The sequence below is a fragment of the Bidens hawaiensis genome, unplaced genomic scaffold (assembly GCF_021521415.1).
Source record: "Bidens hawaiensis isolate Kalapana, Puna unplaced genomic scaffold, B.hawaiensis_p1.1 tig00003587_1, whole genome shotgun sequence".
Taxonomy (NCBI): Eukaryota; Viridiplantae; Streptophyta; class Magnoliopsida; order Asterales; family Asteraceae; genus Bidens; species Bidens hawaiensis.
This window is the reverse complement of record NW_027491204.1, coordinates 1,219,294-1,241,334: the sequence shown is the minus strand read 5'-3', so window position 1 is coordinate 1,241,334 and position 22,041 is coordinate 1,219,294. Positions and strand designations below refer to the sequence as shown.

The 22,041-nt window shown below is 38.6% G+C and overlaps 2 protein-coding genes and 1 pseudogene across 3 annotated transcripts; 2 read left to right on the top strand and 1 right to left on the bottom strand.

Moving 5' to 3' along the window:
* The first annotated feature begins 9,609 nt into the window (after positions 1-9,609).
* LOC143623891 (serine/threonine-protein kinase STY17-like) lies at positions 9,610-13,418 on the top strand. 2 transcript variants are annotated; one of them, XM_077094693.1, is made up of 5 exons: positions 9,610-10,116; positions 10,150-10,249; positions 10,704-11,021; positions 11,758-12,411; positions 13,052-13,418. In XM_077094693.1, the coding sequence occupies exons 1-5, from the start codon at positions 10,070-10,072 to the stop codon at positions 13,232-13,234; spliced, it is 1,302 nt and encodes a 433-aa protein (XP_076950808.1). In that variant the 5' UTR covers positions 9,610-10,069; the 3' UTR covers positions 13,235-13,418. The 2 variants fall into 2 exon arrangements, with proteins under 2 accessions (XP_076950808.1, XP_076950807.1); XM_077094692.1 differs by having other exon boundaries at positions 9,610-10,249.
* Positions 13,419-15,349: 1,931 nt separating this feature from the next.
* On the bottom strand, positions 15,350-17,983 carry LOC143623890 (pentatricopeptide repeat-containing protein At1g03100, mitochondrial pseudogene; annotated as a pseudogene).
* A 1,374-nt stretch (positions 17,984-19,357) lies between these two features.
* Positions 19,358-21,505, top strand: LOC143623889 (NAD(P)H-quinone oxidoreductase subunit U, chloroplastic). The gene is made up of 5 exons (XM_077094691.1): positions 19,358-19,634; positions 19,934-19,995; positions 20,096-20,185; positions 20,293-20,445; positions 21,360-21,505. Exons 1-5 carry the CDS (start codon positions 19,376-19,378, stop codon positions 21,453-21,455), a joined length of 660 nt encoding a protein of 219 aa, XP_076950806.1. The 5' UTR covers positions 19,358-19,375; the 3' UTR covers positions 21,456-21,505.
* Positions 21,506-22,041: the final 536 nt, after the last annotated feature.

The following is a 22,041-nucleotide window of genomic DNA, read 5'->3' as shown; positions in this document are numbered from 1 at the left end:
TTTAAGTATTCAACTTACAAGAACTTGACAATTTCCATCCAAACTCAAACTATAACCCATTCTCGTTCCCATCTATAAACTCCAGGGACCTAACCTGTAAGTTCTGATATTAAAATAATATATTATAACCTAAACCATCACCTGGTCCGACCAGTCAACCCAAACCCGACCCGGCGCACCCAACATCTTCAAAATCATCATTTCCCGCTCGTTCTCGACCGATTATCTTAGGAAATTAGCATATTCCATCGAATAAACGCGTAACCGACACTCAGTTTTAGTAAACGCGTGTTAATTAGTCCGTATTGTGAGCAATTAATCTTATTAAGCCCGAACAAACCCTAACTCGTGATCTTATATAATCCCCTCGTAATAACTCAATTAAAATTGCAGAAACCACCTCCTCTCCGTCGCGACCCTTTCCCCTATAGCCAATTCAGTTAACACTAGCACCCCGTCACTCAAATCTCTCCTCTTTTGGCCGCAACCTGTCGGATCAGTTACACCATCTTACTGGCTGTTTTATTCGATTAAGAGGTATGGTTAGAATCGCGATATGTCATAGATCGATAGCCCTAAACTTGTTTGATCGAACATGAACCAATTGGATAATCTAGGGTTCATGTCCTTTTAAACATGTGTTTATATTTTTTTGGATGAATCAAGCATGGCGCAGATAGCTTTATTGGATGAATCAAGTATTGGAAGTTAGATGAGACCTTAGGTTGCTTGATGAATGAAGAACATTTTCTTTTTGTTTTAAGTTATTTATTATTGATTTGTAACGTTATTGTTAAGACAATGTTTGTGCTTTTGAAAATTGATATATGAATGAATAATTTAGATATTGACACGTGTATTTTACTTAGTGTCTTCTGAGCTATGATAAAATAAATGTCGCGCCCCGGCATGTTCCGCCGTAGGTTGGGGTGTGACAGATTGGTATTAGAGCCGAAGGCTATAAGATATGTGGTTAAACGTAACGACCTAGTAGCATGCTTAGGGTCCTATACGTGTTCTTATAAGTTCACCCTACTTGTTTAAATTTTTGTACATAGCTTAGCATATTTATATTGTTCATCATATACAATTGTACACAAAAGCACACACCTAATCCGAGGCTATGCCTCACTCTCAAAATTGTTTACAAAACATTAGGACGATTTTTTTATCGGGAAATTCCTTAGGAAATCCCACCTTTTTGCTCACCTCTCCTTGAGGATGATTCGTGGGACGGATATGTAGTAACTGGAAGAGGGACACACTTGTTTATCGAACCCTTGACACCAAGGCTTGCGAGCCTAAGGAAGTGTAATGCGCATAAATCTCAATTAACCGCGAGACCTGGTTGCCTTCCTGGAGTGTTCGGTAAGGGTGTGGAACTTATTAGGCCAAAGCATATCACACCAAACGTACCCGAATATAACACCCTCATTTTATCAACGTGGTCATGTGACGATCACATCCTTAAATTTATAACCGAATTCAAGGTGATTTCGTGGCTAAACTCGGTTTTTCCGTATTGTGTTTTGTTGATCGGGTGGATGAAGTATGTTCAATGGGGTGGTTCCCGAACTACTTCAATCATCTACTGCAACACCCCCTCAGATTCGATTTTTGATTGTTTTTGTTTATTTGGTGTTCGATATTTTTCATTTGTTGAAAGGACCCATGGTGGTTCATGAAGCCCTAACCGACAAATGAACCCATGAATTTTAATTCAAGTTATGTTGTTATATTATTTATATTTTTTTAAAGATGATAAAATGTTATATAATCAAGTCTCGTAAATAATGAAAATTTTCAAACACAATCTCAACCCCAATGCACGATTACTATATTTCGTCAATTAATTATACTTACAACATTCACCCGAGTCTTACGAATTTTACACCTTTTACCCCTGCAGTATGTCTTCTCGCCTCATCAATCGTAGCCGTCACACCGGCAACTCTGGTCGCCACATGTCGTCCCGCATTACTAAGGGCATCGTGGAAGCCCTCCCAACGATCATCTCCCAATTGCAAACTGTGAATGCTTCTTCATCATCCACAAATGCTTACCCCCTCAAACAATTCAAGAGTGTCAACCCGCCCGAATACTTCGGTATCGACAGAGCTACCGTTCTCCTGCAGTGGTTCGAAGAAATGGAGAGCATATTTCTCCATTGTGAATGTCCCGAGGATAAGAAAACCACTTACGCCTCGAGTATGCTTAAGAAGAATGCCCTCAATTGGTGGAACGGTGAGAAGCGCACGCTTGGCGCTGAGGTTGCAATGGCCTTGACATGGGATGACCTCAAGAAACTCATGCTCAAGAAGTTCTACCCGAAACATGAGCTTTGGAGGTTGGAAGAAGAGTTTTGGAACTTGAAACAAGAAAGTGGAAATGACACCGTCTACAACGATCGTTTCCATGAACTAAACCTTCTCATTCCCCATATGGTCACTCCACTTGAACGTGCAATCGACAAGTACATCTCGGGTTTGCCTATACAAATTCAAGACTCTGTTATAAGTCGTGACCCTCAAACCCTCCATGATGCCATCACCTTAGCCGGTACCCTCACCGAGAAGCACGTTAAGGCCGGGACGTTGACACGGAAGAATTCTAAGAAGCCCAATGATAAGCCCACACCTGAGCCCACTAAAGAGTCTAAGCCCGAATCTTATAAGCCCGAGTCCTCCAAGAATAACAACCAAAACAACTCATCCCACTACTGCAATAACAAGAGAAAACCCAACTCCCAAAATTATGTGTTAGCCCAACCGCAAGCCCAACAAGCCCCTCCAAGCAAAAAGCCCTACACCGGCCCACACCCATTTTGCAACACTTGCCAACGCCACCACCCGACCCAAGACACATGTCGGGTATGCACCAATTGCCACCTATTTGGCCACCTTACCCAATATTGTCGAGAAGCACCCCGTGTTCAAGCCGCTCCACCGCGGTTCGCACCATCAAACCAACCCAACCGAGCCATCCCTCGTGCTCCAACCATTAACCCCGCTAGGGCTTGCTACAATTGCGGTGACCCAAATCACCTTCGCAACGCGTGTCCTCGACTCGCCCAAGTTCACCAAGCCTATGTTGCACCACAACCTTACTACACCTCCCAAGCCTATCAAGTGCAAGCTTATCAACCCCAAGTACCCCAACTTATGGCTACTCCACCTCTTCAAGCTCAACCCATGGTCATGCAAGCCTATCAAGCTCCAACCCCTCAAGCTTCAACTTCTCAAATCCAAGTACCTCAAAGAACTCAAGGACAAGCTTTCACCATCAATGCTCATCAAGCCCGAAACTCGAATGATGTGGTGAACGGTACGTTCCTAGTTAATAAGCACCATGCTTCGGTATTATTTGATTCGGGATCCGATAGAAGCTTTATTTCCTTTGATTTTGAATATATACTTGACGTGCCCCGTAGTAAATTATCTAAGCCCTTCACGGTAGAGATAGCAAATGGTAGTTCGATCACTATTGACTCAGCCATTCGAAATTGCACGATTACTCTCAATGGGCAAAAGTTCTCTATAGACCTTATCCCTATGCAAATGGGTAGCTTCGATGTTATCGTTGGTATGGATTGGCTCTCTCTCCACCGTGCCAAAATTATATGTTTCGAGAAACTCATTCGAATCCCTATCGATGGAGGTGTGATTCTAAACGTCCGCGGTGAAGGACCCTTCTCAAAGCTAAACCTCATGTCATTTCTCGAAGCCCAACGTTACCTACGCAAGAAATATATCGCCTTTTTAGCCCATGTCACCACAAAATCCGATGAAGAAAAGATGCTTTCCGACATCCCGATTGTACGCGACTTCCCCAAAGTCTTTCCTGATGACGTTTTCGGACTCCCTCCCATTCGTCAAGTGGAGTTCAACATTGATCTTGTACCCGGAGCAAATCCCGTAGCCAAAGAACCATACCGTCTTGCACCTTCCGAGATGCAAGAACTCTCTAACCAAATCCAAGAACTCACGGAAAAGGGTTTTATTCGCCTGAGTTCGTCTCCATGGGGCGCACCCGTCTTGTTTGTTAAGAAGAAAGACGGCACTCTTCGTATGTGTATCGATTATCGTGAGCTCAACAAGCTTACAATCAAGAATCGTTATCCCATTCCGCGTATTGATGATCTTTTCGATCAACTCCAAGGAGCCGCATGTTTCTCTAAGATTGATCTCCGTTCGGGTTATCACCAACTCCGTGTCCACGAAGATGACATACCCAAGACTGCCTTTCGTACCCGTTATGGCCATTTTGAGTTCCGAGTTATGCCTTTTGAGTTGACTAATGCTCCTGCCGTTTTCATGGATCTTATGAATCGCGTTTGTAAACCCTATCTCGACAAGTTCGTGATTGTTTTCATCGACGATATCTTGATATACTCTAATTCCGAGACCGAGCACAAAGGCCATTTGCGCGCCATTCTCGACTTGTTACGAAAAGAACAACTTTATGCTAAGTTCTCCAAATGCGAATTTTGGCTAAAGCAAGTTCAATTCTTGGGCCACATCGTTAACGACAAGGGTATTCACGTTGATCCCACTAAAATTGAGGCCGTTAAAAATTGGGCGACCCCGTCCTCTCCAACGGAGGTTCGTTCATTTCTTGGTTTAGCGGGGGTATTACCGTCGTTTAATCCGCAACTTTTCGAAGATTGCTTCACCCCTTACCGCACTAACCCACAAAGGGAAAGTTTACGAATGGGGTTCCGATCAAGAGGAAGCGTTTCAAACTCTTAATGACATGCTTTGCAATGCTCCAATCCTTGCTCTTCCCGAGGGCAACGACGATTTTGTTGTCTTTTGTGACGCTTCTATTCAAGGTCTTGGTTGTGTTCTTATGCAACGAGACAAGGTCATTGCTTACGCTTCGCGTCAACTCAAGGTGCACGAGAAAAATTACACGACGCACGACCTCGAACTTGGTGCGGTCATGTTTGCCTTGAAAATTTGGAGACACTACTTTTACGGCACGAAATGTTTGGTCTTCACCGACCATAAAAGTTTACAACACATTTTCGACCAAAAGGACCTCAATATGAGACAAAGACGATGGGCCGAATTGTTAAGAGATTATGATTGCGAAATTCGCTACCACCCCAGAAAAGAGAATGTCGTGGCCGATGCTCTTAGTCGTAAGAGTCATGTTAAATCTGTCTTGCTCCATTGTGTCACTATCCAATCTGACCTCCAATACCGCATCTTCGACACACAACACGTCTCCGTCACCGAGGGTAACTTACAAGACGAGATGTCGTGTGGCGCCGAACTCCAACTTGAAACCAAACGTAATGGCTTACTCTATTATTTGGACCGTTTATGGGTTCCCGATCGTGACGGTCTTCGCATGTTCATCCTCGATGAAGCTCATAAGTCACGATACTCTATCCATCTTGGTGCGGATAAAATGTATGCCGATCTTCGTACCATGATTTGGTGTCCGGGAATGAAGAAAGATATTGTGGTGTATGTATCTAAATGCCTCACTTGTTCTAAGGTTAAAGCCGAGCATTAAAAGCCATTTGGTTTACTCGAGCAACCTCCGATCCCCGCTTAGAAATGGGAAGACATAGCCATGGACTTTGTTACTAAACTCCCCGCTACTCAAAGCCACAATGATAGTATTTGGGTGATTGTCGATCGTTTGACCAAGTCAGCTCATTTCATACCGTTCCGAGAAAAATCCTCCGTAAGCGAATTAGCCCGACTCTATGTCAAGAACATCATTTGCCACCATGGAACGCCGTTGACCATTATCTCCGATCGTGATGGGCGGTTTACCTCTCATTTTTGGAAATCGTTGCAAACCGCCTTGGGTACTCGTATTGATCTAAGCACCGCTTATCACCCGCAAACCGATGGTTAATCCCAGAGAACAATTCAAACTCTCGAAGATATGCTTCGCTCTTGCGTACTAGATTTTGGTGGAAATTGGGATACTCACTTACCACTTGTAGAGTTTTCCTACAATAATAGCTTTCACACTAGTATTGGCATGGCCCCCTTTAAAGCTCTCTGCGGCCGAAAATGTCGTTCCCCGATTAGTTGGAACGAGGTTGGTGAATCGCAAATCACCGGTCCTGAGCTTGTTCAAGAAACTTCCGATCGAATCGTTCTTATTCGTCAAAACCTTCTTGCCACTCGTAGCCGTCAAAAGAGCTACGCCGATAAGCGTCATAAACCTCTCGAGTTCAATGTTGGTGATCGAGTTCTCCTCAAAGTATCTCCTTGGAAAGGGGTAGTTCGTTTTGGCAAAAGGAACAAATTATCTTCTCGTTTTGTTGGCCCATTTGAGATCGTTGAAAGGGTTGGTAAAGTTGCGTATCGTCTCAATCTCCCCGAAGAGCTCTCCAATGTTCATCCAACTTTTCATGTTTCCAATCTCAAGAAGTGCTTAGCCGAAGGGAATCTCCACATACCCCTCAATGAAGTACAAGTCGATGAATCTATGTGTGCTATCGAGAAACCCGTTGAAATCGTGGATAATATGGACAAAGAGACCAAGCGTAGTCGTATTCCGCTTGTCAAAGTTCGTTGGGAATCTAAACGTGGTCCCGAGTTCACTTGGGAACGTAAAGACCAAATGGAGTCCAAGTACCCGCACCTCTTCGTTACGGCTTAATTCCTAATTTCGGGACGGAGTTTCCTAAAGTAGTGAATGTTGTAACATTTCGGGTTTTCATTCTCATATTCTTGTAATTAAACCCGACCCATTTAAGGATTCGGGTCACTCATTTAATAAAACTGACACATTTATTGAGTATTTTTTTGTTTTATTTTATTATTTAATATTTAAGTATTCAACTTACAAGAACTTGACAATTTCCATCCAAACTCAAACTATAACCCATTCTCGTTCCCATCTATAAACTCCAGGGACCTAACCTATAAGTTATGATATTAAAATAATATATTATAACCTAAACCATCACCTGGTCCGACCAGTCAACCCAAACCCGACCCGGCGCACCCAACATCTTCAAAATCATCATTTCCCGCTCGTTCTTGACCGATTATCTTAGGAAATTAGCATATTCCATCGAATAAACGCGTAACCGACACTCAGTTTTAGTAAACGCGTGTTAATTAGTCCGTATTGTGAGCAATTAATCTTATTAAGCCCGAACAAACCCTAACTCGTGATCTTATATAATCCCCTCGTAATAACTCAATTAAAATTGCAGAAACCACCTCCTCTCCGTCGCGACCCTTTCCCCTATAACCAATTCAGTTAACACTAGCACCCCGTCACTCAAATCTCTCCTCTTTTGGCCGCAACCTGTCGGATCAGTTACACCATTCTTACTGGCTATTTTATTCGATTAAGAGGTATGGTTAGAATCGCGATATGTAATAGATCGATAGCCCTAAACTTGTTTGATCGAACATGAACCAATTGGATAATCTAGGGTTCATGTCCTTTTAAACATGTGTTTATATTTTTTTGGATCTGCAATGTAATAGTTAACAACTGGCCATGATGGCTCAGTTGGTTAGTCCTCTGGTTAACACAGGTTGGGTCTCGGGTTCGAACCTGACCCAGCCCGGTTTTTGGTTTTGTTTTGTTTTTAGTTCTTTCTTTTTTTATTAACTCCATTTAAGGTTTTTGTTCCTTTTAATATCTAATAAATCCCTACACAAATTATCATTTAAATATTATACACCGACACTTTGAGTCGTTTTCCCGTCATCCTAAAACCCGGTTTTCTCTTATTGTTTACAAAATATATTAAGTAATTAATGATATCTTCCTTAAAGCCGAACTTAAATTGTTCATAATAAATCTCCTTTTAAAACTCCATGTTAATTTATATAATATTTATCTTATTTAAAATAATTAATATTGATTAAATACTAGTGTTAATTAAAACGTTAATAAAATACAACGACAGTACGATGCTGATAATAAGACTAATTACACACCAATAACCTCGTCGAGACCCAAGATCCGTCATATTATTTTATCTTTTATAGTTAACTCACTTTATCATTAATAATTAGGAATATTTGTCGGTAAACCTCGAGGAGCTTAACCGTTTTCCATCCTAGCCTCTTCTTTATTCATCTCGTCCTCGTTTACCGTACTTAATAAGGTAAGTAAATTCACATCCCCCTTTTTACTGCTTTACAATTTTGGGGGCGTTATGCGTTCACAATTAAATTATTGTTTTCACTACGATTCCACTATATGCTTAATTGAAATTGCTCGATTAGTTGATATGTGCAAATGTGACTAGGTGTTTACTTTATGTTGGTTGGTATCCTCATCCTCATTAGTATGATCATACGCCGTCGAATTAGCTCGTTTTCAAAATGATTCGAGTGAAAAGACAACTTTTATTTATTGTTATACTAGTTGTAGTGATTTACAATTATCGCACGGAATTGTCATTTTATTATTATATATACTCAAAATCGTGGTTTACTTGCTCAACTTTATGTTGACAAAATATATATTTTCACGCATGGCGCATGTAGCTTTATCGGATGAATCGAGTATTGGAAGTTAGATGAGACCTTAGGTTGCTTGATGAATGAAGAACATTTTCTTTTTGTTTTAAGTGATTTATTATTGATTTGTAACGTCATTGTTAAGACAATGTTTGTGCTTTTGAAAATTGATATATGAATGAATAATTTAGATATTGACACGTGTATTTTACTTAGTGTCTTATGAGCTATGATTCAATCAATGTCGCTCCCCGGCATGTTCCGCCGTAATGTTGGGGTGTGACAGTGCGCCACGTTCTTCATGGTCAAAACTCAAAACAATAACAACCCTCATACAAAACTTGATTAAAATGAGGATGCCATTTTGAGTTACACCTATATAGTAAAATTGTTCTACTTAATAAAACCCGTTAGAAGGGGACTTGAATTAGAGATATGATGGAGTTTCACACATTAAAGGCCCGTGAAGAAAACAAAAAGGAAGAAGTGTACTTCCGAACGAACTATCTACTGGTTGTTAAGTCATCATCATCTTATTCTTACCTCCATCACTTGTTTCTTTCGATGTTTTGAGTCTTCACAGTGGGGCCAAAATGAGCCGTCTGCTCTTGCATGATTACATTTGGAGTTAAGAAAAGTTTTATATACAAATTATTAAATTTTTAGTAACTGTTAGGTCTGCACGACTTTTGCTTACAAATCAATCTATGACACGCGATTTCAATCATTATGAATGGATAAATTGGGTCTTGAAGAAGGTAAACGTGTTTGGGTGGAAAACTCAATTTGGGAGAACTGCTAAACGTACTACACTACTAAGACGAAACATTGCAGTAGGTACGGTAACATGTATGTTCTGCTCAAATTCAGATGAAACAGTTGAACATTTTTTGGTTAACTGTTCGCCATGAGGTATGGCAAGGCGTGACAAAGTGATGTCATAGATTATCAAACCTACTCTCAACGGAACCAAACACAAAGGAAGTTAATACAAGCAATATTTCAGGTCACATTATGGTGTATTTGTAACGCGAGAAATAATAAGATATATAATAGAGACAATACAAGCCCAAGGAAAATTATGGAAGATATAAAGATTCTAAGTTTCCGCACTTTCATGTGGGCGGGCTCAAGATCAAAGAAAATTGAAGTCGATTGAGCCATTTGGTGTACTTTCGACGTACTAAACGTGTAACCTTCTCTTTCGTTTGTTTTGGCTACTAGTCAGTTGCTAGTTTTGTGTGAATATAATACCGTCTTTAAAAAAAGTGCTACAAATAAATGTACTCACGCACAAATATGTTTTTACTCGTTGCTAAACAACTCTTTTTTTATTATTATTATTATTATTATTATTATTATTATTATTATTATTATTATTATTTTGAGTGATAATCTTGAGCAACAATGAACACAACCCGGCTCAACAGTTAAGTTAGTCACATAGACATTGTGCACAAAGCTTCAAGACTAAAAACAAACCACCTTCATAACAATCTCCGTCCATTGCTGGCTTTAATGAAAGCACCACTTTTGTCCAAACCTTCACTTGACCATATAAACCACCACCGGACCAACTTAACCGATTAGTTTCAAGTAAAACCGACATCATGAGTCGACTACAACAACCTAAGACCACCCCAGTTACCACCAACATGTCTTCCACCCGTCAAGAAAACGCCACCAGGAGCTCTAGAAAAAAGTTTTGTAGGGCGTTTGGTGATTGCATGACTAAACCCACCATTGCAGCCTCACCACCTCGTCACTCGAGTCCTCAACTCGAGCTTCAGGTATCTTGTAAGCATATGTTAAGTTGTTAAACTACTTTTAGGTTCTACTTAAGATAACATGAGAGAAAAATAGACGGTTATACGGTTACAACCATATCTTATGTATTACAATTAAAGTAACAAGTAAACTTGTCTTCTAAATACTGATTCTATATAATGCAACCTTTTATGTATATATACAATGTACAAATAATGTTTCGCATTTGTTCGCTTATTTTCACACACAACACATACAAGATCATTTGAATTCTTGATTTGAATGATCACAAAACTTAAGCGTGCACAACATCAGGGTAGTTAAACTAGCTGAGACACTCGTGAGCCGCTCGAGATTGGTTCACTAAAAGCTAGAATCAAGTCGAGCCTAAACACAAGCTCATTCAATAAACAAGCCCAAGCTTCATATACCAAACTCCATTAATGTCATGAGTTAATTTTGATTCATATATTGAAGGTGGAAGAGTTGCATAAAGAAGTGAAGAAAGAGAAGGACCTAAAGTCTGTGTACAAGATGAGGCTGGAAAGAACACAAGATTATCTTAAATATTGTCTGCAAGTAGCACAAGACAATGGATTCTTGAACCTTATTCTTAACAAAAAGGATAACCCTCAAGAATCATCATCCGCGTCGGTATCATCTCCGAGTCCCTCGTCAGTCATCATTCAAGCATCCACAGATCCTCAAACGCCACCGGTTGTTCCACAAAATACGGATCTTTCAGCTCTCGTCGAACAAGCCAAGAGTAAAGGGTGGTACATTCATCCACACGAGGTATGTATATAGGCGTGTCTAACCTACATTTCTAACATGACACGAACCTAATATGAAATTTGTGAATTTGAGTTTAATCTAAATGGGTTCGGTTATTTTTAAGGTCGAACCCACAAACACATTCAGCTAAATGGTAGGGTTCTATTGATGTGAGGGTCCCAGGCTGACACGTTTAACCCACTTATATTTATAATTTTTTAGAATTAATAACACAGATAGTCACCATTGATCTCTAAGGAGTGGAACTTAACCTTTTCCATAAGTGCATGTGAAATGACCAAAATACCTTTAACGCCAATTAAAATAAAATAATACATGGGCAATTTAAAAACAGTTGGTCTAAAGTTGTAATTTTGGAACTTGAGGATTAAATTTGCAATATGACCAAATCACAGGGACCATCTGCGTAATTAGTTCTACTTTTTCTTAAATATGTTTTATGCATCTAATTAGGTAGCCAATGCCAAATTGAAAAGCTAGAAACAGAGAAACCAGCATCAAAGTTTAATAGTTGATGTTTTAGAGAATTAACATGTAAAGGGGGGGGGGGGGGGGGGGGGGGGGGGGGTTTAACGGGTTGTGCACATGTCAACTTGTAATGCGCGTGTTGTGTTTGGGCTCACGTAGTTCATGTCGGGTTTGACCGGCCACCCCTGGTGTAACATGTTCAACTTTTTGACCCTCTTCCTTTTTAGCTAACTTTTCTAATATTATTATTATCACCTATCATATACAGATTGAACTCCACAAGAAAATAGCTCAAGGAAGCACAGCAGACATATACCAAGCAACATGGCGTGGTCTAGACGTTGCGGTGAAATGCATATTCCCTGACTTCTTTAACTTAAACGATTATGGAGTCAGCTTCTTCGCTCAAGAGGTCGAAACATTATCAAGACAACGTCACACCTACGTGCTACAGCTAATGGGTGCGTGTCTTGACCCACCTAACCACGGTTGGCTCGTGACCGAGTTCCTAAACATGACTTTAAAAGACTGGCTGCATGGCCCGGGTAAGAGGCGGAAAGAACGGGTCAATCCACTCCCCCCGTTTGAGGAGCGGTTAGCCAAGGCGTTAGAGATCGCACAAGGGATGCAGTATTTACATGAACACAAACCAATGATTATTCATCGGGATCTGAAACCGAGTAACATATTTTTGGATGATGCGTGTCATGTGAGAGTTGCAGATTTTGGGCATGCTCGGTTTTTAACAAATGAAGAAAAGGCGCTTACAGGCGAAACAGGGACTTACGTATACATGGCTCCAGAAGTGATCCGGAGTGAGCCGTACGATGAAAAATGTGACGTTTATAGTTTTGCGGTCATACTTAATGAGCTTCTAACGGGCGAATACCCCTACATCGAGACTGATTATGGTCCCTCCAAGGTTAACTAACTAAAACACACTACAAATAGGGTCGAAAACGAGTAGAGTCGAGCCAGGGTGAGCTCGGGCTTGGTTGGTTTACAGACTGAACCGAGCAAAATGTTGGGCTCCAGCTCAGCTCGTCAAAAGCTCGAGCCACCTCGTTCAGTTATAAAATTTTGATTTTTTTTAACAAATACTGGCATACATAAAAACAAAATATAATACTTTTAACACTTACATAATATATACAAACTATATGATTTATAATTTATGTATATTAAAATTTGGGTTATCATTTTTCGTGATAATTTATATATATTAGAATTTTGGGTTAATTACCAATCACTGTATTCTTTAGCACATTGCAACTAAAACTCACATCAAACATAAAGACCCAAACTTATATTTTCGAGTTATATATTTAAAATAATTTGTATATATACGCACATAAAGATTTGGGTTGTAATTAAACGAGCTAACGAAGCTAACAAGTGAGCCAACGAGCCCATCTTAACTTGGCTCGGCTTGGCTCATTGACAAACGAGCCAATTTCGAGCTAGCTGTGAGCTTTTTGAACGACCCTAAATACACACTAGTTTGGTATTCACATAGACTCTTAACATACAGTTGGTGTGCATTTGTGTTTAATGCTGAGTAGATTGCATTAGAAGTTGGTGAAGGGAAGATAAGGCCAGCACTAGCAAAGCATGAAGAGAATATTGAAGATCTTATTGAACTGATTCAACTCTCGTGGGATGAAGACCCGGAATACAGACCGTCTTTTGCCACGATTACTAGTGGTCTGAAATTGATTTCTAACAGACTTACTAATTCTCCATAGGCTTTCCCATTAAGCTGTCCTAGAGGAATTCAATATGTGGTTTCAAAAATTTTGTACTTGTGTTTGACTCAGTTTCTTTAACAAAAAAATAGTTATGTTGTAATACCAAAGATGATATAATGTTAGATTCGATAAATAATCATTAAGAAAGCTAACCTGCATCAATAACTAGCGGTTTTGACCCGTCACCCAGCCTACGGTTACCAAGTAGCATACCATTACCAGTTCAGGGTGTAGAGTGTAATCGAGAAGGACTACTCGTGAGCCACTCAAGACCGGCTCACTAAAAGCCCAAATTTTTAATATACAATTATGATATACGCTTCTCGTTCCTAGGCCCTTAAACAAGCTTGATTCTATATTGGATCTCATTTAACAACTGAGCAGAAGCCCAAGCTTCATTTATCAAGCCTAATATGCATATACTTTTTAATTAATACACAATTATGATATGCTCTTCTAGTTCCTAGGCCCTCGCTTCTTGAAGTTGACGACACCTCTATTGGTATTGATGACGGATCAAGAACAATGATTATTTGAACCTTTACTATTTATTACTTTTTGAACTTTTAGTTTTCATGTTTTGAACATTTTAGTATTAGAAATTTTGAACTTTTGGTACTTTGAATAATTTGTTATTTAAGTTTTGGAATAACATGTGATTCTTGACTCTTGTAGAACTTTTGGTACTAAATGTTATATAATAGCTTTTGTTTATTTAATGTGAATAATGGCATTATTTTTCTAATACATAATACTTTTTTTTTATTTAAGTGCGCTAGAGCACCAAACGAGCCAAGCTTGAGCACGGCTTGTTTACACCCCTAATACTAGAGGTGGCAAATGGGTTGGGTTGGGTCAAACGAGTCACTGGTTGAAATGAGTCATGAGTCAAAACGAGTTTGGGTCAGAATGAGTTTGGGTCAAAACAGGTCAATTAAAAAAGGGTTGTTTTGGTTTGGGTCGGAATAGGTTAGGGTCGAAACATTTTAGTTTTTTAGATTTTTTGTTATTTATTTATATTTTAAGTTATGACTTTTTTATTATTTTTTTTGAATTTTTTTGAGGGGTTGTCTATAAGATCAAAAACCCTAAAAAAACATTCAAAAATAATAAAAAAAAAATTATAACTCAAAATATAAATCATAAACAAAAAAAGTAAAAACACTAAAATGTTTCATACGTTATCCTCGTTCCAAAAAAAATAATTTAAAAAATAAAAAAACCCACCGAATCGAACCGAAACTGAAAAAATCGACGGAAATGAAACAAAAAGCCAAAACCAGACCACATCAATCGAAATCGAAAGAATCAATCAAAACGAAACTAAAAGAATTCAAACCGAACAAAAAAGAAACTGAAAAAACGGACAAAAACGAGTCCGGATGCGACCAAAAAGAAATAAAAGGAACCAAAACCCAACCCGTCACGGGTGAAAACTAGTGTTGGCTTGAAACTTGAACAGAACCCGTTTCGTGCCGAAACATGTCTTGTACGAAATCCCGTTCCGATCCGAAACCTGTCACATTTCCTTAGGACACTAACCCACATCGACCCATTTATTTGAACTTGTCGACCCATTTTGACCCGAAAATAAAAAGATGGAATTTCAAATGACTCATTTTGACTCATTTCCTTTGTATTGCTTTATACGTATGTACTTCAGAGCTGAGGGTCTCTCTGGAAGCCACCTCTTTATCCCTTTGGATAGAGGTACGGTGTGCCTACATCCCACCCTCCCCAGACCCTACTTATAGCTTTGTTGGTGGTGGGACTTCACTGGGTATGATTGATTGATTGATTGGTCATTTTGACTCATTTAGTTAAAACATTTTACCCAAACCAACTCATTTAATTTTTAAAACAACTCAAATTGACCCGTTTGAAAGGGTTTGGGTCAAGATTGCCACCCCTACCTAATACCAGTCAACATCTCTTAAATAAAGATAGCCAATATGATGAAACAGATTAACTAGAAAACAGAATCATGCTTTGTTATTAAGGATGGAAATGGTTTTGACAACAAAGCTCAGAATAATCTAAAAGAGTCACCCAAGGGTATGCTAACCCCCAGTCCCCACCCCCTTCTACAAAATTCACTCTATAGTCTACACTGTAAGATAAAGATTAAAAAAAACATATTTATGACTACATTAGGTCTAAGAAACATACCAGGCTAACATATCCAAATCTTAAATTGGATTGTACAAGGTCCACATGATCCATGGATCGAAAGAATAAGCACAAATACTCCTCAAAACAACCCGACCCATTTCTTAAAGGTCAATGCAGCCTCCCTCCTATTTACTGATTCTCTGTCTGAACCTTGGGAGCCTTCCCTTTACAAAATGTTTTATGATACTTCAAAAAAAGTGTTCGGTATTTATACTTATCCACAAACATTTTCCCCTTTTCCATCATCTCCACAACTTCATTAGCCCGAATAAAAAAACCGCCCCTGACAAACGTATAAAGTACAGAATCCAATAATTCTTGATCAAACTTCATCCCATGATAAAAAGCAAGAACCTTCATCTCACCCCAAAGTTCAGTAACCTCGGTATACTTCCCGCCAACCGCAGCATAACTCGTCACCAATGAATGAAACGTTTGAGCATTCGGGGCATGCCCTAAACTTCTCATCTTTTTAAGAGCCTTTTCAGCATCTTCCATTAACCGTTTCCTACAAAAAAGGTGAATCACGTTGTTCCAATCATGAACACCACAGTCAACGGGTTGACCGTCTTTGATTTCCTGTAAAAGTTTCGCCATTAACTTAGCTTCACCACTTCCGACGCACCCGTTGACCAGATTCTCAAACTCCTGTTGACCGGATTTCTCTAGTTTAGCTTCTTTCATTTCTTTAAACAGATTTAAAGCCCCTTGAGTATCTTTATCGACCACACGGGACTCGATCATTGTCTCGTAGGAGCTTGCGTCTAGCTGGATCCCGGCTCTACGTGCATCTTTAACGAGTGATTTGACTTCTGCTGACCTGTTTTCTTTACAATACGCCTTTAGAAGAGATGAATACACAGAAGATCCTGTTTTGACACCACACATGCGCATCTCGTCAAGAAGATCGTGTGCCTGATCCAACCATCCAAGAGATATGCATGTGTTGATTACTTGAACCAAAGGCGAGCTATCGGGTGAAACGGGCGAATCTTCTTTTTCCACCTTGACTAGAAACTCAACGAGCTCCTTTATTTTATTAGATTCCAAGTAACCTTTCACTAGTTTCACAAATATCGTATCTGTCGGTTTGAGAATGCCACGTTCGGTCGTGATAAGTTCTAATCGTGTTTGAAACTTTGTTATTAACGTATGAAGTAGCTCTTTAGCCTCTGCTTCAAGTTTTACAAACTTCCGGTCAACATAAAAGTCTTCATAAGTCAACGCATCAGTTGACTTTTCATTGGTCAAACTCTTTTCAGACTCTACTTTTTCTGTTTTTATAACATCATACATAAAAGTGGACAAACCGAGAGAATTTTGAGCTTTTTTCGCCTTTCGAATCATTTCTCACCATACGCGACGCAGAATCTAAATCACCAAATTTCAAATGACAGGAAAGCAAACAGATATAAAACTCTCTAAACTGATTATCACTCAAATCATGCGCTTCATCAACATATCTCTTAAGCTTTCTAAGCTCTTCTCGTCTTCCATTCCGTTCATGCAAATGACCCATCAAGATCAATAAAGTGACATCGGTTTTCATACCGATTCGCGGTATCATATCCAAAATCTCCTCTGCTTTCCTATTAATATCAAAAAGAAGACAACCCGCCAAAGCAATGTTGACAGCGGTTGTGTTAGGCTTCATAGCAATCAAATGCGCATTACTCTTTTTACGCGGGTCCACCCTCCCGTCTTGAAACATAAAACCAATCTCGAGCGCCAGCTCAGCAGCCAGGTAAGCACCAGGAGAACTTTGTGACATGTGAGCTAATATTGCAGCCCAAGTATTCACTGGCGGAAACTGCTCAGTTTCCACCAGTTTTCTCAAAACAGTCGCTGCATTCACAACCGAACCGTTTTTCGCAAGACATAACGAAAGATATATCAAAGTTTCCTTTTCTAGTAAGTTTTGTTTGTGATTATTAATCGCTTTTTCCACTAAACCATACGCGCGATCGAGCCATTCACACTCTAGACTTTGCGCAAAAGTCGCAATAACTTTGTTGACAGCCGACTTTCTCGGAAAACCGTCCATGTTCATGTGCTGCTCGTGTAATTTCCAAGCATCGGTAAGCCTGTATTCGTCGAGCGCCGTTTGTAGTTCTTCACTTAGCTTACCGGGGTCTCTAGCCTGAACCAGGATTGAAAAAGATTGACATGGGTGGGCTGCTAAAAGATTTATTTTGGGTTGCATACCAACTGTTCGATGAAATGCCATAGTAAAATCTTGATATTCTAGCAGCCGGGTTGTCCGGTATGTTGGTAATCTAGCAGCGTACAGAAGGTTTAAGCTGCAACATCTAAGTTTCCTTACTAACATTATGGATTAAAGTTATAATAGTCTCAGGAGCATTTCGTCGAATACTTGGTGGGTGAGAAGAAAACTACTGTTTAATTAGTGAACTGAGGGAAGATTAAATGAAATTGGATAATTGGGCTTTGTGGTTAATGATTAATGTGGGTTTGGTTTACTGAATTTGAAGGGAAAATGGGAGATATGTTCGTGCCGATGGTGAAATCATTTGGCGGCAGAACAATCTGATACTCTGATATTAGTTTTGAATTTTTAGTTATTTATTTGTTAAGGTTTATATCCAAAGATAACGAAAGTTTGGTAAATTATGATCCACATTTTATTAAGCATAAAAGAATAAGTTTATAGCAATCAAAATAGACAACTTAAACAATAAATTCGTGATACGCCCAAAAGGATGTCAATATATGTTTTGAATTGATTGAAAACCATATCTTTGTTGTTTGGTCGGAATGTTGGAATCAGTTTGATATGTCATGATACTTGCACTTGTTTAATTATTTTATCTAGAGCACATATTTATATGCATCTTGAGCGGCACGGTTTTATTTATTTATTATCTAAGGGGATAGCGGCGCAGCTTGTTGCTCGCTTGTCCATTATCCAGATGTAGCTCAGTTTGTGTTATATATAAATCAAACAAAAAAACTTTTTCATCAAGTGTTAACAAACCTAAGTATAACTGTTAACAAACTTATTACTTTAAAGTGGTGAATGATATAAAAACGACTTTCTATTTCATGAGTAAAGTATAGAAGCAAAAGGGTCATCCTTGAGTGGGAGAAATGGTGTAAGTTTAATTTTATAATTTTTCCATTATAATTGTTCGTTTGTCATTTATTTACATTCCTATTCCTTGTATGTTTTCGGCTTCTTGTAATGACTCTTTGGTTTTTTAATGTTATTGGCATTTCAAAAAAAAATGTATGACTAATATAATATCATCAAATCTGTATAATGTAAAATTCGGCCTATTAACTTAGTTGTAACACATTTGCTCCTTGTCTTTCAAAAACTTTACAAGTATACATTTTTTAAACACATTCAAAGACTTTAACATAGTTCGTAAACTTTTTCATACAAGTATATATTTTGATTATTTTCTTTATTATTATAAACGTCCTAAATAAAGTTGCTAAATGCTAATAAACATTTCTTTGTCAAATTAAAGTCGGAACTCGGAACCTTGAAGGCTTGAACTTTAATGATTTTATCATATACTTATTTCGATTTTCTTAAAATGGTGTTATATAAATGTCTGTATGGCATGTTTTATTTAAGTCTACTTAGAAAAACGACATAAATAAGCGTGTAAAAAGTGTAAGGTTCAAACCGTATGGTTCAAGGGCTAAAGAAGGTTCATTTCAAACCGTATGGTTCAAGGGCTAAAGAAGGTTTATTAAAAAGTACACGCCGTTACCGGGGATCGAACCCGGGTGACAGGCGGGAATACTTACCACTATACTACAACGAAATTTTATGACTATTATTGTTATAAGCTATACTTAACATAAATTACATATAAGTAAAACAACTGGTGGTTATGTTTTGTTGCGTTATCTATTGCTTTTGGATTTACGTGACACCCGCCAAAACCTCATCAACCTCCACAACAGAAATCTTCAACCAACTCACAGACCACCATGGCTACTACTCCGTCCACCACCGCTTTTGCTACTACCTTTCTCCGCCGCCATCACCTCCGTCTCGTAACGACTTTCTCCAACAATTCAATAACCTTTGCTACAAAACCAGTGGTTAGATTTAATATTCGGAGTTCCGCCGAGGATGCATCATCTCCGGTGGTTGAGCAGACGGAGGAGGAGAGTTCGATTGAAGTACCACAGGGACCTCAGTCTTTGATCTCCACTCTTAACGTCGAAAAAGCTCTTCGTGGCATTGGTACTCCTTTTGTTTTGTTTAATTTGTTTGAGATTTCTTGTTCATGTTCGTTTATTATACGAAAATTAATTTGTTCATGAATGGTTCAAGACACACAAATAGTGTGTTATTTATTTGGCTAACCAAGAATAGTCTTTGTTCATGTACCTTCATTTACTAAACGAACAAACATAACGGACTTCCTGCCAAATACTTAGCTGAATTTAGTTCTTTTACTTGTTCAATAGTGAAATTTAATCAGTTTTGAGGCATCAAAAAGAGCTGCAGATGGTTAATGATGACTTCTGTTTAGTGTGCAGCCATTACAGATGTGGATCACTATGGCATTCTAGGTCTAAAAAAAGGATGTTCATATGAACAGGTTACTTAGTTAGTTAGTTAATTAATTTACATCTTCACTCATTTAATAATAATATCAATTTTAATTTTAATTTTACTCTCACTTGTTGTTCATGTTCTAGGTTAATCCTGCATATAATTTAAAGCTTGAAGAGGTAACAAAGCAAGGGCTGGAACAAGAGGAGTTAACCAAGCAGCTTGATCAATTGAAAGTTAGTATTATTATTATTATTATCATTATTATTATTATTATAAAATAGTAATAATATTTATGCATACTTATAAAATGTGTTTTATTTATGTGTTATTTGTGTTTCAGGAGTCATATTCAATCTTGTCATCTGTGGAAGAAAGAAGGCTGTATGATTGGAGCTTGGCTAGGAATGACAACCCGGATCGATATGCTTGGCCTTTCGAGGTTGATATTACTCAAACGGAAACTGCAAATTCACCCGAGACGCCTCCACCTCAGGTTGTCTATGAACTCATTGTTTGTTTCTACACATTTAGATAAGAATGGGTTGATGATGGTGTTGTTTAATCTCACACGGGTTAATTGGGTCGATATTGGTGTTGTTTATCTCAAACGGGTCGAATGGGTCAAATTAAATGTATTAGCTAAGGTCAAACTGGGTTCATCTGGCTAAACGGGTCAAACTAGGTTCATTAGGCTAAACGGGTCAAACTAGGTTCATTAGGCTAAACGGGTCAAACTGGGTTCATTGGGCTAAGTGAGTCAAAACTGGATTCATCAGGCGAAACGGGTCAAACTGGGTTTATCAGGCTAACGGGTCAAATGAAATTTATCAGGTAAAGTCAAATTGGATTCATCAGGCTAAACGGGTCAAACTGGGTTGATCAAGATAGATGGGTCATACTGGGTTCATGGTGCTAAACGAGTCAAACTCGATTCATCAGGCTAAACAAGTCAAACTCGATTCATCAGGCTAAACGGGTCAAACTCGGTTCATCATGCTAAACAAGATGAAATACGCCTAAAGCGTATATTCAGTAAATACAGTTTTTTAAATCACATTAGTCGAACATTAAATTATATAAAAAAAACTGTTTTTAAAGATAGTTGCATTTTTAAAGTAGAAAAAAAAAACACGCTTGTGGGCCAACCCACCTAACCTATCATGTACGCATTTTAACCCGTCACACCATTATTTAAATATCACATGAACTATTTTTGTTGTACTCTAAATCGATGACTACAAATCATACTTACATTTTTAAATCCGTGAAATAACGTGCTTATCGGTCAGTCCACCCAAACTGACCTAACCCGAATGCTTTGTAACCCGTTACACCATCCGTGATACCTTCTCTAAGTGTAGGAAACAACCTGTGGTTGCTTAATTGGTTGTTGTTGTTGTGTTACAGGAGCCTGAAAATACTGAGCCAACAAGACTTGTGGGATACTTTCTGCTCACATGGATAATCCTATCCCTCACATTGTCTGTTGTTTTTAACCGCTAGGTTGCTCACAATTTGGGAAAATGTTACAAAAGTATTCATTAAGATGTGTTTTGACAACAAGTCTTTCATTTATTATCTTGGTTGTAATTAAAATATATAAATTAGCCACGCATTCTATAACATTTTGATTTTTATCATTTAACGGATTTAAAGGACATGAGTGTTAAGATATTTTGAAGTAGTCTTTTACTCGTATTTAAAAAACAGACCGCAAATTTCAATTGTCTCGTCACTGCGTCACACACTCGACCATCTATGAAAATAAAAACACAAGGAACTTCACCAACTAGCTTATATGTTATGTCACTTATTATATGCCAATGAAAGTAGGAGTTCTCCATACTCTGTTGTGAGTAGAGGTGACAATGTGAATGGGTTTAGTTGGATTTGGGTGATGGGTTAGAATGGGTATGGGCTAAGATAGATATGCATTATGATAAACTTTTAAAATAAAGGGTTAGGATGGTATGTGTCAAAATAGGTAAAGTTAACCCCACACTGACTCAAGTGAAGGTTAAAATAGAAGGGGTTTCAAAAACCCTCAAAAAAAGTTCAATAAAATTAATAAAAAAATAATAACTCAAAA